The sequence below is a fragment of the Elephantulus edwardii genome, unplaced genomic scaffold (assembly GCF_000299155.1).
Source record: "Elephantulus edwardii isolate Elephantulus edwardi_28Jun2011 unplaced genomic scaffold, EleEdw1.0 scaffold00223, whole genome shotgun sequence".
Taxonomy (NCBI): Eukaryota; Metazoa; Chordata; class Mammalia; order Macroscelidea; family Macroscelididae; genus Elephantulus; species Elephantulus edwardii.
Window position 1 is genome coordinate 2,670,802 of NW_006399973.1, and position 20,778 is coordinate 2,691,579.

The 20,778-nt window shown below is 40.1% G+C and overlaps 1 protein-coding gene across 2 annotated transcripts in view; it reads left to right on the plus strand.

The window, feature by feature from the left end:
• Window positions 1–20,778, plus strand: part of ASAP2 (ArfGAP with SH3 domain, ankyrin repeat and PH domain 2) — a 304,618-nt gene that overhangs the window by 233,555 nt on the left and 50,285 nt on the right. For both annotated transcript variants that reach the window (XM_006898199.1, XM_006898198.1), the window contains exons 10-15: window positions 3,127–3,230; window positions 3,333–3,402; window positions 7,565–7,652; window positions 15,557–15,605; window positions 15,690–15,856; window positions 19,016–19,149. In XM_006898199.1, coding sequence (XP_006898261.1) covers window positions 3,127–3,230; window positions 3,333–3,402; window positions 7,565–7,652; window positions 15,557–15,605; window positions 15,690–15,856; window positions 19,016–19,149 — 612 coding nt within the window. The remainder of the gene's footprint in view (window positions 1–3,126; window positions 3,231–3,332; window positions 3,403–7,564; window positions 7,653–15,556; window positions 15,606–15,689; window positions 15,857–19,015; window positions 19,150–20,778) is intronic.

Genomic DNA, 20,778 nt, shown 5'->3' on the forward strand with positions numbered 1-20,778 from the left:
GGCTCTTGCTCATATGTTATTTCTTTAAATTCCTCTGTATCTGCCAATTCCTTTCTATATAATGACTCAGTATATTCCTTCCATCTCCCCTTATTTAAATGTTTACATTTTATTCTCCATCACTTAGGTTCAGTTTATCCTCCAGTTTTAAAAAATTGATTCAAGAGAAGCACATTTACGTTAAAGAATAAATATATTATGTCTTCTTTAACTTCTGGCATAAGGTCTGATTTTATTGAAAAGGTGAATGCCCCTATTCCTGTTCTGATGACCTGTGTATCATTCTGATGAATATATTTTGCATGAACACTTTTAGCAATGCTGTCACATGATTTCACCACTTTATGAAGAATTTTTTTTCCTTTCCAAATCAATAGACTTATTTCTCACTTGTGCAATTTAGTCTCTTGACAGGTTTATTTTTAGTCCTTCACAGAGATTCATATAGGTGAGCAGTATTTCTCCATTTCCCCTCTACTGACTGCATTTATTCCTAGCAATGTTTAAAATTAGCTGGCTCTAAATTTCTAGTGCTGACATAGTGCTATTTTGTGAGAATGCAGAGCTGAGACCATCCTCACCCCACGAATGAGAGGTTTGCCTCGCTTGTCCAGATCTCTGGCTATTGAGACCATTTCCCCCATATGTGTCAGCTTGCTCAGCCTCATCAGCTTAGTAATGCAGTGCTTAAAGCACATTAATAATTGCTCAAATGGATGTTTTCCTTTACATTTCTAAGATATTATAGCATTTCAGAAGTTAGTGTCAGGTGTCTCATGTGCGTTGATTAGAAAAGTTAGTCCTGTTTCTATTCAACAGTACAGACAATGTAATCTCTGTCAGAAACCTCGTTGTAGAAATTGACAGGCTGGTTCTAAATTAATATGGAAATGCAAAGCGCTCATAATAGCTGAAACAATATTGAAAAAGACCAAGTTGGAAGACTCAAATTTTCTGATCCAAAAGCTTTGACAAAGTTGGAGTGATCAAGACAATATGAAGCAGCCCTAAGAATGGACAGGGGAGCGACAAAATAGAATTGGGAACATAGAAATAAACCCTTACAGATTGGAATCCCACTTGATATCGCAATCTCCCTGTTGTGTACAGTTGAGTTGAAACCGACCCATAGCATCCCACCAGCAGGTCTTCAGAGGCAGGAAATCTCATGGGAAGAGACTGCACATCTTTCTTCCATGGAGCAGCTGGTGAATTTGAGCCACATACCTTGCGTTAAAATAATTTCTTACCATCAAGCCACCAACGCTCCCTAGAACTGTCATATCAACTGTTATATGCACACCCGTGTTCACTGCAGTGTTATTTACAATAGCAAAGAGAAACAGCTCAAGTTTCTATCAATGGGCGGATGATTAAAAAATTAAAATATATTCACACCGTGGAGTATTATGCAACAGTAAAGTATCTCATTGATGTCCAGATGTTGTTTTTTTCGTTGTTTGTGTTTGTGTTTACTTGGCCCCGGTGATGGCCAGCTTCATGATAAAAGGGATGAAACTGGCTTTAGTCTTTCGGGATGTGATTGCATGGGGCAACATGGCGTAATAGAAGGGGCATAGAATGAAAAGTGTGACTGAGTTCTGCTTTCTGCTCTGGCTTTAACAAGTTTTGGATCTTGAACAAGTCTCTTGATTTTATATGTGTCTATTTCTTCTATTATGAAATCAACTAGATTGGAGGTTCTTAACAAACAGAGGCAGCTCTAAGCCCTGATTGACCGAGAAAGTATCTGTTCACATCTTGTTCCCCCTGGTTTCCCTTAGGGCTGCCAGATTTCTCGCTGCCAGCACTGGAGCCTCTTTGGCTCTTGGATCAGGCTGTTTAATGGCATTTATGAACCACCAATTAAAAACCAGATACTACTGAGCTTACACCTTGGGAATTTTTGGATGATCATTGTCTTAAGAAGCTTATAGGTTGGAGTTCACCCAGCCAGATCCTCAGCTGGCCACGCAGATGTGTCTTTCTTAACACTCTTAGTTGGTGGTCTGAAGCAGTTAGACAGTTCTGTGCCACAATTCTGTCCACCTGACATCAATGGCATTAGAAAATAAGTATTTGTCCAATACCTGTCACTTAACAGATTTTTTTAATTATTAATTTTAATGAACATTTACAGAGATTTTGGATTTCCATTCATTCATTGTTGCACTTTTCTCACCCACCTCCCCATCCCCAGTTCCTTTGAAAAGTAAAAGAAAAATTCATTCATTGGTATACAATCCCCCCCCACCCTCCACTCCCACCCCAAGTATACTCCACTTTGCAGATTTTTATAAATCTGATCTTACTCAAATCTTGTTATCATTTACTCTCCTTATTAATATGTTGTTGTTTTGCCATTAAGTCATAGCTGACCCTCCAGCAGGTTTTCCAAGGTAGTAAGTCACGCAGGAGGAGCTGCCCGTTCTCTGTCAGAGAGCAGGTGGTGGAATTGAACCATGTGCCTTTGGAACTATGGTGCAGCTTCTTACCACCAGGCCACCAGAGCTCAATTTTACAGTTGAGCCAGAGAGTTTAAATAACTTGTCTATAGTTAAAAATAAAAATAGGATTCTTTCCCTCTAAGCTCCTTTCTTAAAAATCTTTAGTCTTTCAATCCTATCACATTGACTTCTTTCTTGAGGGATCTTTTGTCATATTAGGAGCTGTTTCTTATTGTTGGAAGAGAGTGCTGGTGGCCTAGCAGGTAAGGAGTTGCACCGCCATCCCAAAGACAGGCATTCAGATCTGCAGCTGCTCCGAGGAGGAAGATGAGCAGTTTCGTGCAGTTCACAGCCTCTGAAAACTGCTCTGAGTTGTTTCCAACTTGACAAGAATGGGTTTTTGTTGTTGTCTTATTGTCAGAGACTTGAGGTTTATGATTAATTAAAGGTTTGTAACATCAAATGGCTTATCCTCTAAAGCAATTTAGAGATACCTTATTTTCAATATTTTTTCCTCCAGCCTTAAAGTTGCATTTAAGAGTTCTGAGTATAAATTGTATGGCCTTGCTTTGGTATGATGAGAAGAAAGAAAATGTATCTACTCTTGTTTGTTTGAGACATGGGTTTCCTTATGGGGATAAGGGCAGAGTTAAAAATAATTTTATGACAATATTTTTAGGATTCACAAATTCGCCAGAGTACAGCCTATAGTTTACATCAGCCTCAGGGAAACAAAGAACACGGAACAGAACGGAATGGCAACCTCTACAAGAAAAGTGATGGGTACGTAAAGTGGTGTTGCCAGCTTAAGTTTTACATTTATTGTCTCACATGTCAAAAATTTCTAAATTCTTGTTTTTTATGGTGTTATTATTTATCCATAAGGATCCGGAAAGTATGGCAGAAGAGGAAATGTTCTGTTAAAAATGGTTTTCTGACCATATCCCATGGGACTGTAAGTATTCTAATTTGTCTTTGTTACAGGGAGGTAAGAATGGTGTTGGGGTGGGAGACTTGGCGAGTGAATTTCTGTACACTCATGTGTTGGTAATGTTCTTTTATGTGTGTTTGTAGTCCTTGTGTTTATAAATGGTTAATGCCTTTGACTGCTGACTGAGAAGTTAGCCATTTGATTCCATTCAGAAGCTCTTCACAAGACAGGGTCTGGTCAACTCCTTCTCACAGACGTACCCACCAAAAACCCTGGGGAGCTCACCTCTGCTCTGACATGCACGGGTTTGTCATGAGTCAGGACCAACTTCAGAAAAGCCCATTTTTATTTATGTTTGTTTATATGTTTTTAAGTTGTAGGTGTGTTTAGGGTATTAAGTATGCATTATAAAGGATTTCCCCACTGAGTGAAGCTTGTTTGGATTCAGCCTTAATTTGGTACACCTGCATACCATGTTTATGTTTTTCTACCCAGAGAGAGCCTTCTTAGCATTTACTGCCTGCCTGATCAGAATAACTGATAAGCCAGGTTGTCTGGGACTTTAAAAAACTGAAAAGCAGCACACTGTTCTCCTAGATATGTTTCTTTTTGAATAGTTAGCATCTTACTCTAGATTTCTACTTTCGTCTTGGCCTGTCTATTCCCTTAAGGAGATAAAAATGTAAGTAGTCATGATGCTGAGAATCAGAAATTCAAGAAAACGGATTTCAGCCGTTTTATTGAAACTTGACATGCTGGGCCCAACTGTAATGAAGCCCCTCTTCTTTCATCCTGTTTATAAGAGTCCATGCAGGAAAATTGATACCAAAGTCCCAGCCCTGTTCCATGATATGTAGAGCCTAGTCTATAAAACAAAAAATCAGAATAAAATTGTTACTAATCTCTCTCTCATAAACTAAGAATTTTAATCACAGTTACAAACATAGCCCCTCACACCACAGTGGCATCAAACATGGTATCGCCTTAGCTGGTGTGATAGGATTTGATGAGAACTGTATAAGCAGGCAGACTTTTTTGAAAATGTCTCAAGTCTCAAGCTGGTTCTCGTTTTGTTGCTATTGGGAATACTTGATGATGGCTTTTCTTGTCATTCCCTGAGCAGGAGGCCTTGTGCTGCATCTGTGTTAGCAGCGTTAGTAATGTTAGATGGTGATAGCGAAGATGTCTGTGAGTGTTTGCCTACCTGCTGGGAGTACAGGGAGTGCAGACTGGCTTTTTAGACACATATGGAAAGGTCTTTCTTTGCTCAGGGTAGATTCTGGGAAAGCATCCCTTCACAGAGTTTGTGAGCAAGAAAACTGTAAAAGCCTGTTTGATGGATGCCTGTGCAGCGTGGAATGTGTTCCATTGGTGGGTCACCTCATGGCTTTTTAGGGGTTCCCCCCCCCCACTGGTTCCATTCATCAGAAAAGAAAGAGAAAATCGAGCTAAGATGTGTCAGGTGTGGTCTCTAGGACTCCCATGAGGACTGTTGGCTGCGGAGATTAACTGTGTTGACTGGGCAAATAAAGGTCATTTGTCTTTTTCAAAAACCGTTTTTGCTGAGCTTATGATTGGGAACTCACTCCTGGAACATGCATTTTGAATTCTGCATGAACGTCCTTTCCATAGATAGATGAATGTGTCTACTATGAGGCGGTGCACCATGGGGAGCAGCTCTGTTGAGCTCCTACTGCTTCTTTTTAAACTCGAGCATGTTTGGCTGCATGGTGGTCAGGCCTCTTCCCACCCCAGAGTGCCTGTAGGTCTGGAGCCCGTTCTCAGCATTCTCCTTTCCAGTTCTTTTAACTTGGGCATACTGCATCAGTGCAGAAAATGTCATAAAACACGTGTATGCATCCTTGGTCTCCATGGCACAGCTCTCAAGGCATTTGATACTTTTGCCTCGTTAGAGTGCTTCTCTAAACTCTCATGGCACAGTGCGTGAGCACTCAGCTGCTAACGGAAAGGACTGCAGTTCAAGCCCACCAGCCACTCTGTGAAAGATGTGGCAGTCTTCTCACAAAACAGTCACAGCTTTGGAAACTCTGCGGCGAAGGTGATTCCACCCTGTAGAATCACTGTGAGTCAGAACTGAGTGCATGGCGAGGGGTTTGGTGAGGGGTTTGGTTTTCTAGACCCAGGGCTTCAGTATAAGCCACAAAGGGTGCCTCCATCCATGACAGAAATAAAAACAAGCCTAGTGCATTCTTTGCCAGCAGCATTATTAACCTTGATTCATGTCACTGCCATTGCTTGAGCTCCCTCTCGAAAGATAGGGGTTTAATTTTCCCTACATTTTGATGGTTGCCCCAGTTTTTGGCAGGTGTTAGAGCTATAACTAGCTTTACTAGTATGCACACAACCCAGCTTGTCGCACAACTTAGCATATTTAAAAAGAGCTTTGAGTTGGGAGAGAAAACTTTCTCTAGGGAATCTCCTCTGCTTCCGCAGCCTGGAAAGGGAGCCCCTGGAAGCAGTCATTGCCTGCTGGGGGAGAGCCAGGCAGAGGCAGGCCTGCCTTGCGAGGAGAATAAGTCAGTTCATCTAGCTGCCTTCTGTTGGTTATGAGCACTTTTCCTCCTCCTCTCCTGTTTGTTACGCTGTTTGCTCTGAAAATCAGAAACCTGAAGACTTCCCCAAATGAAAGCGAATGAGCCTGTACGAGGAAAGACAATTGAGGTGCCTTGTTTAGTTTTACTTTCGTTTGATTGCTTACATAGATCACCTATTTAGCCAGCATTTTTCAGAAAGAAAGGATAGCTTTTCAGATTTGACTGAGGAAATGTACTACTATTACTACTACCAGCAGTATCTGGCATGCACTGAAAGTCAGGTATTTAAGAAACGGATCACGGGGTGTATTCTTACTCTTAGGAATAACCTTCCTGGGAAGCCGGCAGCTTTTGGAAGACAAAATTGTTATGTAGCTCTTTACAGCATTGGAGTAGTGATAACATCTGGGCTGGAATTTAATGGAAACCTAATTTGCTATTCCCTGTTAGCCAAGGTTCATTTTGTTTTCCTGGCACTGGAAGGCAGGGTCCTTGGGATGAAATAATTCTAATTAGATATCCTGTTTGCCAAATCATAGCATTACCACATCATCAAAGGCTAGAGATCATGTTAAACTGCAAGAAATACCTACTGGCTCTTATGCGATTTAAAAAATTATCAATCATACAGAAAGAGGCATGCAGACTTTCTTTTAAAGGCCTGACAAATTGGGAGAAAATAGGATTGACATGATTGAAAAGGGAAAAACACTTAATAATCCATGACTTCAGAGTAAACACTGAGTCTTTAAGACCTTCCTATTTTTTTTTCCTTCTCAATTCTTCCTGAGTTTTTTACTAGACCACAATTCCCAAGTTAAGTACCCAGAGAACACTAGAATCTGGTGAAGCATAAACGAATGACAACATTAAAAAAAATTTATTGCAGGGAGTAAAATTTTAATAAATAGTATGTTTAGAAATTTTCTCCCATAAATTGTTTTACAGCTTTTCTGTCAGTTGATATTTAATATAGACAGATAGATAGTGCATAATTATTAACGTAAATCTGAAATAATTTATAATGATTAACATTATCAGTTAATAAGTTTTGTGATCAGTTCTGTGGTCATCATTTTATAGTATGCAGTGACAAGTGCCCTTACCTGGTCAAATAAAGAATATTCTTTGACTTTTTTTCTGTATTTGGTGATATTCACATCTCTGAAGTAAAAAAAAAACTCTTTGGTAGTCATTGTCTCATAGGGAATGAACACCTTCCCTCCCACCAGCATAAAACAGTTTTTGTAAGTGGATCAGAAATTGAGATTGGTGCCCAGGTAACTCTACAGATAGTCTGTGTCAGGAGTAGACATTAAGATCGAGTGTCAGGACCAGTGTGATCTCACAGACTGCACTGCCATTGGCCCCAGTGTGGGTATCAGCTGTCCCTCCTTTCTGGGTGGGTCTGTGTTCTGTGTAGGGGTGAAAGGTAAGAGGTGTCTCCTAGGACTGGAAGACATGCTGTAATGTGGGTGTTAAGACTGTCATGACTCCCTAGAGAAATCTAAATTCCACAGCTATCATTTAAACTAGTTATAAACCTCATCTTGGTGCAGTTTAATGAAGAATGATATTGTATGCTTTTTCCATTCCTTCCACCCACAAATTTTTTTTTTAAACCAAAACAGGCTAACCGTCCTCCTGCAAAGCTCAACCTGTTAACATGCCAAGTAAAGACAAACCCTGAGGAGAAAAAGTGTTTTGACCTTATTTCACGTAAGTTTCTTCCCAGATGCTATGCCATAGAGAAGTTAAAGTTTCTTCTGGACATCAGTCCCATTTCAAACCATACATTTTCAGCAATTGTTTTGCTTTGTTTCTTTGTGACGTACATGCCTTCTATTTCTTTTGTTGTTGTGTGCCATCCAGTCAGAACCAGCTCATAGCTGACCCTCCTGTGGGTTTTCAGAGGCAGTAAATCACACGGGAGGAGCTTGTCCATCCTACTCCCACGAAACAGTCGGTGGATTCAAATCACGTGCCTCTGGGAATGCAGCACAGCTTCTTACCACCAGACCACCACTCCTTGTTTCCGTTAGTGCTTGTTTATGTGTCAATCTTCAGTTAATCTTTAAGATTGGCTTGGGGGACTGACCCTCCTTCTCCTTGGCTCTGTAAACAGTTATGTCATCTTGTCTCTTGAGTTACAGTTTCCCCATTTGTGACCCAGGAGATTATTCTAGGTAATCCCTGGAGTTTAAAATTCCTTCTGCCTTTTCTTTTTTTTTTTAAAGCAAAATCCGATTTTAAAATGCCTGCATAATACAGGTAACATTATGCAAGGTGATAAGGCCTTTAGTAGATCCATTATAGCCCTTAAGATTTTCTATTTTGAGATTTTTTTTTCTCTTTCCCACCACAAAATGAGTCTCTGTTTATATGGCACCTTTTTACTCTGCCCTACACATCAGAATCAGCACCAGACCATTTATTGTGACAAATGTTTACTGAGAACCTCTAATAAAAGACATAGTGCTAATGATACTTTACATAAGATAAAATAATCCCATTGTTCTGGCTGTTTTCTGGAACAGGGCTACATTTGGGGAGTCCAAAGACTGTCTCACTAGGGAATTGGACCAAAGGTCTGTATTTACAAGGAAAGTTCTTCACTGTGCTTTCTTAGGAATATGAGTCTTCCCACACTTGACTCAGTAACCCTGATTTAGAGATGGCTCGTTTTTAAAATATTTCTTGAATTATATTATTGAGGGCCAGGAACTAATTTGTGGTGTTAATTCAGAGCTTCCGGCAAACCTGTAGGGTAATTATCATTATCCTCATTTTGCTAGGTAAGTGAAGAAACTGGGGCCCACAGTGATATATCACTAGACTCTTCCCCATTCCCCTTTCTAATATCTGCTGTATTAAACTGTGAGGGTTGAACACCATGTAATGTCCAGAGGGTTTAGATAGTGTTTGTTCTGTCCTTTGGACTCTAGACTTATTTGCAAACTAAAAATTTCCTTTTTTGCTGCTAACTCCCTGCACCGAGTTGCTCTACTAAGATCCACAGACTTCCATTTTCTCTTCTTACCAAACCTTGTTCTCAGGCCCTTGATTCATAAATAATTCTGTAAAGTGTCTAGGAGAATATTTTTGTTTTTTAAGCTTCACTCAGAACCAAAATATCAACACTCACTAGGTGAACTGCTGATGACAAAAAAACCAATACCATCATTGTAGGTGTCTAGGGAATATTATTATTATTATTATTATTATGTGTGTGTTCCATCAAATCAGATCTGACTGGTTCAGGAGGAGATTGTCTCTTCTCCAGCAGAGCATCTGGTGGATTCAAACCGCTCACCCCTGGGATTGCAGTGCAGCTTCTTGCCACTAGGCCACCAAAGCTCACCTAGGGAATATTTTTTAAGAGTTTTAGCCTTTACTTTTTCTGGATAAAAAAGAAGGTTTCATAAACAAAACAGACAAAAACTCACAGCCTTCAAGTTGATTTCTGACCTTTAGTGACTCTCCATTGAGTTTTCAAGGCTGTAAATAGAATGGAAGAGGCTGCCCATCTTTCTCCTTTCAAACAGCCGGTGGGTTCAAACCCCCTGAGGGATGTAGCCTTTTGGTTGACAACAGTACAACCTGCTGCAGACTACTCCAGCAGAGCTCCTTTCATCCATAGCATGTCACTCAAGTGATAAACTACCCTCTAATACGTGATTGTCACTTACGGCTAACTTAAAAGCCTGCCTGTGTTGTGGGCTTCAAACATGTTCATTCTAAATATACTCCCTGCTGAAATTCCCTTTTCTACCCCAGATAGAATCAGGGTCTACATTACATCTTAACAGGATCTGTTAGAATCACCTAGGGATCCTGTTAGAATATAGATTCATCTTTAACATATCTAGGATAGAAAAAGAAAATTCTCCACAAGGGCTTGAACTTGAATGAAACTCTTTGAAGCCCCGCTGTTTTGCACTCTGTATGGAGTTGGATGGGAGCGCTTTCCTTTGCTTGCTGTCCAGTCACCTCCAGCAACCACTTGTGGGGAGACCCCAGATTCAATGCCATATATATAGAAGCATTTCTTTTTAAAGACTTGTAAACAGCTCCAAAATATTCCCCATCCTATATTTTTTTTATTTCTGATTAAAATATATATCTTGTGTGTGTGTGTGTGTGTGTGTGTGTGTGTGTGTGTATACACACAAACACAGAGAAGTTCAATAGCTATTTCATGAACAGTTCAGTGGTATTGGTTACTTTGGTCAAGTTGTGCTGCCACTTTCATACTCCTTTTCTAAACTCTTCTTCCAATAAGGAACACATTCAGTGCTTCCTTAGTTTCCTGTCTACTAACCTTTGAGTTACTATTGGTGGTTTGATTTCATATAGATCTTGAAAGAGCATATCAAGACACATGATCTTTATTAATTCAGCTTAACTATTTAAAAAAAAAAAAAAGAAGACTTCAGGGAATTTTTTGTTTTAAAGTTTAAAATAATCTCAGGGGGAATAGTTTTGGGACTCATCCAGATTTCAGTGGCTCCAGAAAGTTGAGATTTCATAAGAATTTGAAATTCTCTTCTGCATTTCCTTCTTTAGTACCTTTGATGCAAGCATCTACTCATGGTAGTTGAGCTTCTAACTTCACATTTTTAGCATTATTACAGTCATCATGGAGGGTAAATATAGCAGAATGAACCCATTATCATAGAGCGTATAGATAGCAAATGTGCATAATTAGAATTTCCTTATTCTTTTAACCAACCAAACATGTATTGCGTATTTCTTACATGTTTGAGAGTGTGGTTGTATATAAATCTTATTATATATATTATTATTATGTATTAATATAGATACGTTCTATGTAAGCTGACTTTTGTCCAAGATTCTGTTCATACTTAAAGCATAATAAATTTGGGATAACATCTTTTAGCCTGTGGTGTCCAAAATGGCCTATAGAGTCTGGTTTGAGGCACTCATAAATTTGTCCTTATCTGTTGTCATCTTGAGATATACTCTTATCTCTCCGTTTTCCCTCAAAGGAAAAAATGAATCTCAACTCTATAAATTTCCTTCCTCAACTAGCTTTTGAAAGATGCTACTGTCTGTCCCAGGAGTATTACTGTAAAGACACTTTGTTGCCATGTCATGTATTTTTTAGTTATTAGGGGATACTTGAAAACCTGTTATATACCCCAAGAATCTTAGAGAAAATCATTGCATAGTGGTAAAACCCTAACAAGATGAGCATCTGAGAGGTAGGGGGACTTGTGTTCAAGATCTAGTTCTGTTTGACTCTTGAGAAAATGTCTTTGCTCATTCAGTGGATTCTTCTTCTGTGTACTGACGAGGCTAGTAAAATAAGTAATCACCAGGATTCTGTTAGGTTCTTGAAAACATCATGTGAGTAGAGAAAGAAAACCCAATTTATACAGTAGACAGTGAGGATGATGTTTTAGGCTCACGAGGCATTTCCAGTAATTGCCTGTCCCTGCTAGTCTTCACTTTGTAAGGTTGCCCGTAGGATCTCCCTAGAGCCCATACTGACCAGCTGGCTTCACCTGTAAGTCTCTCCTGCTAACCATTCCTCTATTGGACTTAGTTATTGGGTGTTGCAAAGGAAACATGACAATGGAGAGCTTTAACAAAGTGCATTCTCTCACAGTATAGAAAGAAGTCCTAACTCAGGGTGCTGGCTTCAGGAGCAGGCTTTCTCTTCCCTTTAGTTCTGGAGGCAGGTCATTGTCTCCAGTGAGCACTTGTAGGCCTGTGGTCCTTGGAGATCTCCATGTATCTTGGCATCAATTTCCCACTGGGCCTAGAAGTTCTCAGTGCAGGGAACACTCTGCTCCCAGCTCTCCTTCCTAATGATGGCATCCTTCCTCTCTGCTCCTTTTATCTGTCCTAAGTGAAGAGGTGATTCGAGCCACACCTTAGGAAACGCCCTTCACATCAGATCAGAGCTGTGATCTGAGTAAGGATGTTATATCCCACTGTAATCCTCTGTCTGCATCTGCTCAGGCTGTTGGCATGCTTGCATCATTATAGAACTGCCACACTACTGAAGAGCCTGGCCCAGCCAAGCTGACATATATTTTGGGAGTACATCCAGGCCATGGTCTTCTCAATTACTTGTTATGCTTCAGAGAGCTGGACAGTGACTAAGGATGACAGAGGAAGAATTTTAACCTAACCAGATACCTAACCCTAATCCTTCGAGTAGTGGTGCTAGAGAAGAATCTTGAACATAGAATGGACTGCCAAGAAAACAAATAGGTCTGTCTTGGAGAGGGTGAAACCAAGTCTCTCCTTGGAGGCTTAGATTTTGAAGCTCCACCTCACTTACTTTGGGCACATGGCCAGGAGAGACCTGTCCTTGGAGAAGGACATCATGCTCGGAAGGGTGGACAGAGAGAGCAGGAAAGGAAGATCCTGGATGAGATGGATTGATACAGTATTTCAGGAAATGGGGGTTGGTGTGTTGGAATTAGTGAGACTGGCTCAGGACAGGGAGGGTTCAGAGTTGCTGTATATACACGGTCGCTATAGGTCACAGGCTACTCAACAGCACATGATAACAACATAACATAATTTAAGCCCCGTGTTTACAGTCTCCAAGACATCAGGGAGGGCCTTTGAATTTAAAGTTGATTGTTATTATATATTTTGGAGGAACACTTTTAGTGGTACAGCACTCTTCTATAAATATGCTGTAATGAGGTAACCTGGGGTTGCTGTGATGCTGAACCTTGTGCCGTTGGGATGCCAAAGCCATAACAGTTACCCATGATGGACAGTGTTTGGTGGAGCTCCCAGTTTAAGACAGGTTTGGAAGCAGGAGTGGCATCCACTTCCTAAACAACTTGCCTCCAGAAATTTAGGAACTTTGATAAATATCCATAGTTATAGAAAAGCTTTCTCCTATAACTTTCTTTCTATAAGGAAAGGTCTTTTGTTCATGGGTCGCTATGAGTTGTGCTTGACTCAGAGGCAATCAACAACAACATTGTAGTTCATTTCATGACACCTGCTAAACAGGGTTTCTCCATTCTGATCAGCAGCATGAGCTTTACGGAAACATCTAAAGGCTTCAGCATTTCCATGGCAAGGCCAGCACTTCTGGGTACACAGTCAGCTCTTTTATTCTCAGACTGGGCTTGTACCTTAAGCTAGATCTCTAAAGAAGCAACACCAGCTAAGCTTTCTTTTATATATAAAACAAAGAAAACTGAATGCCACCAAGGAAAAAAGAGAAATAGACTTAGCTCAAGGGAATATTCATATGCTTGTGGAAGCTAGCAAGTCCCAGGGTTGTGGGTCAGACCTTGAGAAAGAACCATCTCTTGCCTCATACAGCTGTGGACATTGCAAACCCAAGATTAGTAGGCAAGACTGCAGATTGCTTGCTTTGGAGCTTGATGAGTTCATGTTTTGCAAGTAAAGCTGACCAGTGGTTCAAATACATATAACTAAAGGTGAAAAGCCAGATACAGGATTTAGACTGAGCAAAAAACAAGAGAACTTTGTGACGCATCGATATATATACATATTTAGTGTAGACAATACCTCTAAGAAAACATTCCGATACTTCAGCTGATTCGTTGCTTTATGGAGGGAGCTCTGGTAGTGTAGTGTCAAGCAGTTACACTGCCAACCCAGAAGTATGTGGTTTGAATCCACCACGTGCCATGAGGGAAGAAGACAGGCATTCTCCTTCTGTGGGATTTACTGCCTCTCAGAACCTGCTACAGGATCAGCTGTGAGTTGATTCCAACTCAAGACATAGCAACAGCAGTTGCTAATGGCAGATCTCATCATGAAGGTGATTATATGCGTTTCATCAATGAAATGATTACATTATACCAGATCTCAGTCGTGTTGGTATGTGGCCTAAACCATCACAAATTCAACTCCTGAGCCATTCCCCCAAAACCACAGTCATTGTAGTGGGATGTAAAATATGTGAGAAGTTTGAGGTGATCTAGCTTAGAGCACTGAGTAAGACAGCCTTAGGGGAGTGACTGTCCTGGGTCCACCCCTCGGCTTAGTAGCTCTTATTAGATTTATAGTCTAGGTCTCAGAGGAGCACTCTTCCTCAGCATGCCTCCTTAATGACTGGCCCTGATCATCTCCACTCTCTCCTCTTGTTTTCACTTTCCTTCATGGTCAAAGCTGGCTGGAACTTCTTTTATTTATAGATATCTTGAGAGTCTGTAGTGGATGAGGTTCTTAGTAGGAAGTTTTCACAGAGGTCTGTCTGTTGCTTCTGCAGTTTTCACACTGGAATGTAAAACTAGCCTAAGGACATGCTTGCTCTCCTTTGTCTCCTTGAATTGTGCCTGGCTTGACCGTGAAGTAGGAGTTCAGTGTTAGAACTGGCCTCTGGCACTACCTGCCATCTTCATAAGTACTCTGTAATCCACTTAGCAAACCTTTCCAGGCCGGGCACCCAAAGCATGTGAGTGGGACTTGGAAGACGTAGCTGCTGCTTCCCAGGCCCTCCCCCAGATGAGATGAGACAGGCTGTGCCGAGGGGCAGAAGGAAGTGACTTTAATCCTTTTTCTTAAACCTAAGGCTAAATTTCTTTGAATGGTTGAGTTTGCACAAGTGCTAAAATGTGGATCATAACATTATCCTTTTCAACTTGAAATAATTTTTTTATACTCTATTTCTCTCTTAAGTAACAGAAAGTAAGGATAGAGAGGATGTAGTACTGTTCCGCTGGTGTTATTTTTTTTTTAAGTAGTGTATAGAAAAAGCACCAGACCAGAAGTGAGAAGAGCTGAATTTTCTAGCACTGACTACATTTGTTTTTGTCGTTTAACCCCTTTGGACTAAGCTTTCCAGGCATCTCACCAGGAATTGTTCTAACAATCAAAATGCTTTCAGGAGTATAAAAACTATTGGAGGAGGACGTGTTAGCTTATTTTCAGGGGCACACATACTTCTTGTACATTCCTAAAAATAGATATTGTTAGTTGATGTCTTCTCTTTTTCCTCCTGACTTTTTATTTTGAACTGATTTTAAACTTAGAGAAAATTTATAAAAACAGTAGTTTTTTGCTCCCTCCTACTTGCCCAGACACAGGGCTCAGCATTCTGGCTGACACGTGTAAAACATGGCTGACACCAGCTGTATATGAATGTAACATTTTCTATTCCAGCATTATTTAACATTATACCATTGCTTTAGTTTTATCTGTAACATAGGACTCTAATCACATATAATTCTTAGAACTCCTTATAATGATCTTTTTAATAAGAAGGCCAGAAAACTTCTAAAATAGTTACTTTTCTTATTCAAAGAGTTGGAACAATTTCCTTTTTTGTTACAACTCTGCAGTAACTTAAGAAAAGAAAATAAAGCTTTTGAAAGGCTAGGGATGGTTTTCAGAATAGTTTCCCTTTTGGAAGCTGCATCTTCTTATACTTGAATAGTGGAATAGGATGGCTCTATTCATTTACATTACAAAACCACACTTACTAGGCAAAGGTAGGCATTTGAAGAGCATGAGAGTTTGATTTTGTACAAATTGTTTATTTTCTAGCACAGGGCTAAGGTTATGCCTGAGGTTAATTATAAAGCACTTTCTTTGGAATTGTATATGGATTAGTGTCTGAGTTTACAATTGACAAGATTCCTCTTGTCATGCAGATGACAGAACGTACCACTTCCAAGCAGAAGATGAGCAGGAATGTCAGATGTAAGTCATTTGGAGGTGGGACTCTAGACAGGGACTTAGCACTTGTTCTTGGCATTTAAAACCATTTTGCCCCTGTTTTTCTAGATGGATGTCTGTGCTGCAAAACAGCAAAGAAGAAGCTTTAAACAATGCATTTAAAGGAGATGACAACACTGGAGAAAATAACATCGTCCAGGAACTGACAAAAGAGATCATCTCTGAAGTGCAGCGGATGACGGGCAATGATGTGTGCTGTGACTGTGGGGCGCCAGGTGACCTGGGGGCAGCGCTGTGACTGTGGGGCGCCAGGTGACCCGGGGGCAGCTCAGGCGCTAGGATTTTCAAATCCCATTCCAATTCACAGAATTCATTCATTGATTTTCACTTTCAATTCAAACACAAAATTAAGTGCAGCTCAGCCTGAGTCCATCCCATTACACAAATGCTTAATGAACTGTGTGTAGACTGCTCGGGGGGAAATGGGATGGGAAGGTTTTTGCCTGCCAGGCCCTCAGAATAGGACACACGGAAGATGACCTAATGTGACTCTAAAGATTTAGACTTTTTTTGAGAAATGAAAACTGAAGGGCACAGTGAAGGTAAAATCAAGGTTATAGAATAATTTTATTGGCTGAGTGGCTGGCTGTGTGTGGAGGGTTTTTTCCCCTGAGCCTACTCTGTTCTTTTTTTGTATTACTTCTTCAGATTTCTTTAACTTTTAAAACACAGCCAAGCTTTGTGACCATAGAAGAGTTACTTAATTTTACTGTTGTTGTCATCATGTAACGTCAAGTCAGATCCAACTGGTACCTGACCGTCCAGTGGGTTTTCAGAGGCTGTAAATTGCATGGGAGACTGCCTGTCATTCTCTTATAGAGCAGCTAGTGGATTCAAACTGCATACCTGTGGGTTCCAAGTGTAATTCCTTACCACTAAGCCACCAGAGCTGCCTTACATATGTGTGTGTGTGTGTGTGTGTGTGTATATATGTATGTGTGTGCATATATGTGTGTGTGTGTGTGTGTGTGTGTATCATCGAGTTCGCTCTAACTGTCATAGGAAGATATTGCCACTTCTTCTCCAGCAGAGCATCTGGTGGATTCGAACCGAGCGCCTTCAGGATTGCAAAGCAGCTTCTTGCCACTAGGCCACCAGAGCTCCCTGCTCCCTTACTTTTTATTAGTTGCTTTTAGTAGTTTTCCTTTTATGTGAAGTGAAGAACTTGGGACTTTGGTTGTTCCCCAGATTCTTTGTAATTGTCACATTCTGTGAAATGAAATGTTTATTATTGTTCTCTGCTGAAACAGATTAGGAACTTTAATTTTTTTCTTTTTTAAGTAAAAATATCATTGTGAATCTTCACAACTGTTTAAAAGTTTAAGAACTTATATATGCAGCTAATTAGGTCTAGTGTTGGGAGATTCTATGTATTACATTTTTCTGAGCATTTGTAAAATGAGGAAGATTGTGACATAACTAAGATGGTCAATTACTTTTTAATTCTCCCAGTATTATAACAATATTCCTAAAACATAAAACAACAGAAGTTAATCATTGGCAATTAATAAGTGCCATGCATTTCCTTTTTCCTTGAAGGCTATATTTGGAACATTCAGCTAGATGAGCTCTTGTGGAGTCTTAGAGCCATTAGAAAAATACCTTTTGGGTAGGAAATGAGGTAGGGTATGATACTCTTCCTTAAGAGAAGATAAGGATAGTTCAGTACTAAAGCATGCAGTTTGAATCCCCCAACTGCTCCACGAAAGAAAGATGGGAAATGTCCTCTCATGAATTTCACTGCCTCTGAAAACCCACTGGAGGGTCAGCTATGGGTCAGTTCTAACTCAATGGTACATAATAACAACATAGGAAACAAAGCTATGTTTGTTGTTAATTTAATAAGCAACTTCGTAGTAAATGGAGAAAAGGTTGATGTCTGTGACTTCATTTTACCTGAATCCACAGTCAACAGCGCTGGAAGTCACAGTCAAGAAATAAACAACATATTGCATTGGACAAATCTACCAACTCATTTACTGCCATCGAGTCTATTCTGACCCACAGTGACCCTCAACTGGGGGTCTGAGACTATAGATTTAAACTGGGGACACTTCCCATCTTCCTCCCTCAGAGTTTCTGGTGGATTCCTATTGCTGTGCCAGATGCCATGCTAGGCAGTGAAGTTACTTCAATGCACAAGTAGTTATAGAGGGAGAAGAAACCTAGGAAAGTATTGAGCGCCTGGGCTGAAATCAAATGAATTTAACGCAACAGTTTTAACTCTGCCCCTCACTTTCAACCGTGAGATCCCGTAACCTTTTTTATCATTGTGAAGATACTAAACATGTATAGTTGAGATCAAAATTACTGTCCTGTTCATTTCCTATCAGGGTCAAAGGAGATACTAAGGTAAAGTGCTTCTATATTTTCTGAATCCAAGTAAACTGTTGTTGCTACTACTAAAGTCTTAACACAAAATATCTCTTAGCTGGTTAATTACCTCCATTATTGCTATAAGCACCTTTTTGAAAATAAGTACATATGTATTGCATCTATTTACCTTCTATTGCTTGATTTTGATGGATCTTTTCTTCTTCTACCACTTTGCTGGTGTGACCCAGTTCACTGATGGATGTGGTCTGTCTTCAGGACCAGTCCCTGAAGAACTTATAGCCATTAGAGCCCCTGGGCTTTGTCTTCTTTATACTCCTCTGACACTTATTATTGTTAGGTGCCGTTGAGTTGAATATGATTCATAGCTACCCTATAAACAACAGATCTGAACCCTGTCCTATCCTGTGTCACCCTTACACTTCCTGACACATTAGAGCCTATTGCAGCATTCACTGTGTCAGTCCACCTGGTTGAGGTTCTTCCTTTCCTTTGCCAACCCTCCACCCTTCCAAGCATCATGTCTCTCTCCAAGGAGTAGCACCTCCTAACAGCATGCCCAAAGTAAGTGAGGTGAAACCTCATCACTTTTGCCTCAAAAGAACACTCCAGCTGCACCCTCTCCAAGATGTATCTGTTTGTTTTCGTGGTCGTCCATAGGATGTTCAGTGCTCTCCTCCAAAACCACAGCTCAAAGACATCAGTTCTTTTTCTGTCATCCTTACTTGTTTTCCAGCTCTCAGATGCATAACAAGTGATCAGAAAGACAATGGCCTGAATAAGACGCACCTGGCATTTAGTAATGGTTAATACATGAGTTGAAGGATGGAATGGTGCAAGGATAGGGAAGGAAGAGAAAACTAGATAGGCACAGCTAAATGAACTGTTTGTACTTTGGTGGAAATTATGCGTGAATGAATGTTCCAATTGGGAATCAACAAATGCTGGAGAACTCCGTGCTGTGTAACTATTTAGAAAATGTTTTGACCTCAGATCCTCTGCTGTCTTCCAGCTCATACATACCCTGTTCTCTCTGGCAGATCCTACCTGGCTTTCCACCAATCTGGGCATCCTGACCTGCATCGAGTGTTCCGGGATCCATCGAGAGCTGGGAGTCCACTACTCCAGGATGCAGTCCCTGACACTGGATGTGTTAGGAACATCTGAGTTGCTGGTAATTTTTAAATCCTTGATTTGAGATTGGAAATAAAGGAGCTGAAAGCTAAGTTTTAGTTTAACATTCTGGTCCATCTTGCTTTCTTGAAATGTCCATTGGCTAGTGGCTGTCTATATATTTGCTAGATGAGTTTGGGCAATTAGAACTTCACGGAAAATTTCTCTTTCTCAGCTATTAGTAGTTGAAGCCACTTCTTGTTGAAAAACTTTAATAAAGTGAAGTGAAACCAAAACTGGCTTGAGACGCATGTGAGATTCTGCTGAATGGCATTAGAATGGTAACATAGTCCAGTCTGCTCCATTCATTAAACAGATGAAAAGCTCAAAGGTCCTAAGCCAAGAAAGGATTCATCCTCCTGAGTCATCAGCCCGCTTCTTTTAAAGCTGTCATCACTTCTTGGCTTATCCCTCCAGTGAACTCTCCCCTGCCCCCTGTTGTCCTACTTTGGAAGAGTTATTTGTTTTTACTGCCTTTCATTTGTGGTTCAGGAATAACACATAAGCCATGTAATAGAGAGATTAGGAGGTATTTTCTGTGTGGCAGCCTTCAGACTATTAGCAATGTGAGCCCACTGACTTGATTAACAAGGTAAATCAGACCTAGGTGCTGCTTTCTGGCCACCTGAACAATGTGCTTTCATGGACTGTTTTCCAAGTCCATAATTACTAGTTGTAGACATTGATGTTTGACATTCTTTCTTGGAATAGTTGGGGCTTGGATAGTAAATATTAAGTAGATATTGACTACCATTGATTTTAATGTCAAGAGCAGTAGACTTGACAGAAAATCAATTATGTGGTCAGTATTCCTCTTAAAGGACAATAAATCTTAATTGATAACTGCTGTGGATCCAAAGTGTCTGAACATTTAATGCATTTTAAGCTGTCTGGTGTAACTCTCCCCAGCTTTCTAAGGAATTAGTTTATGATCTTGAATGATAAATTGGAAGAAACCAGAGAAGATATTGATGGTCCAGTTGGTAATATCCCTGATTACTTCAAGTGTAAAGCTAAACTAGATTGAGCAAGATCTAGGCTCTATTTACTTGGCTACATATGGTTATTGTCTGTGTAAAATGCACATGGCCTACATATTGGTAATGGATGATGATGCAGATTTAAAATTGTCACAGAATGTATTCAGACACATTTTTCAGTTAACATTGGTGAAGTATGGCAATTGCTACCTTAGCTGATTTCCCTTTTTTTTAATTGAGATTTTAATGAAAGTTTATAGAGAACATGGGTTTCCATTCATTCATTATTGTACATTTTGCTCCCTGCCCACCCCTCCCCCCAGTTCGCTTTTCTCTTTGGAAAAAAGACATACTTTCATTGTTGTACAATTCCTTCCCCCGCCCCCAGTCCACTTTACTATGCAGCTCTCATTCTGGACTGTTTATCATTAAAATAATACCTAATCATATACTCCTTTTAAGCATTTCTCTCCCTTATCTGTTTCAATGAAGTGGACATTTTTTAATCCCCTCTTTTCTTAGTTTCCCTCCAATCCCGATGTCAGTCCTGTTTTATAACAGTAGTACTATACAATATTTGTTCTCTTGTGAAAAGATATTTCACTCAGCATAATGTGCTTCAGGGTTACCCATGTTGTATAATATTTTAT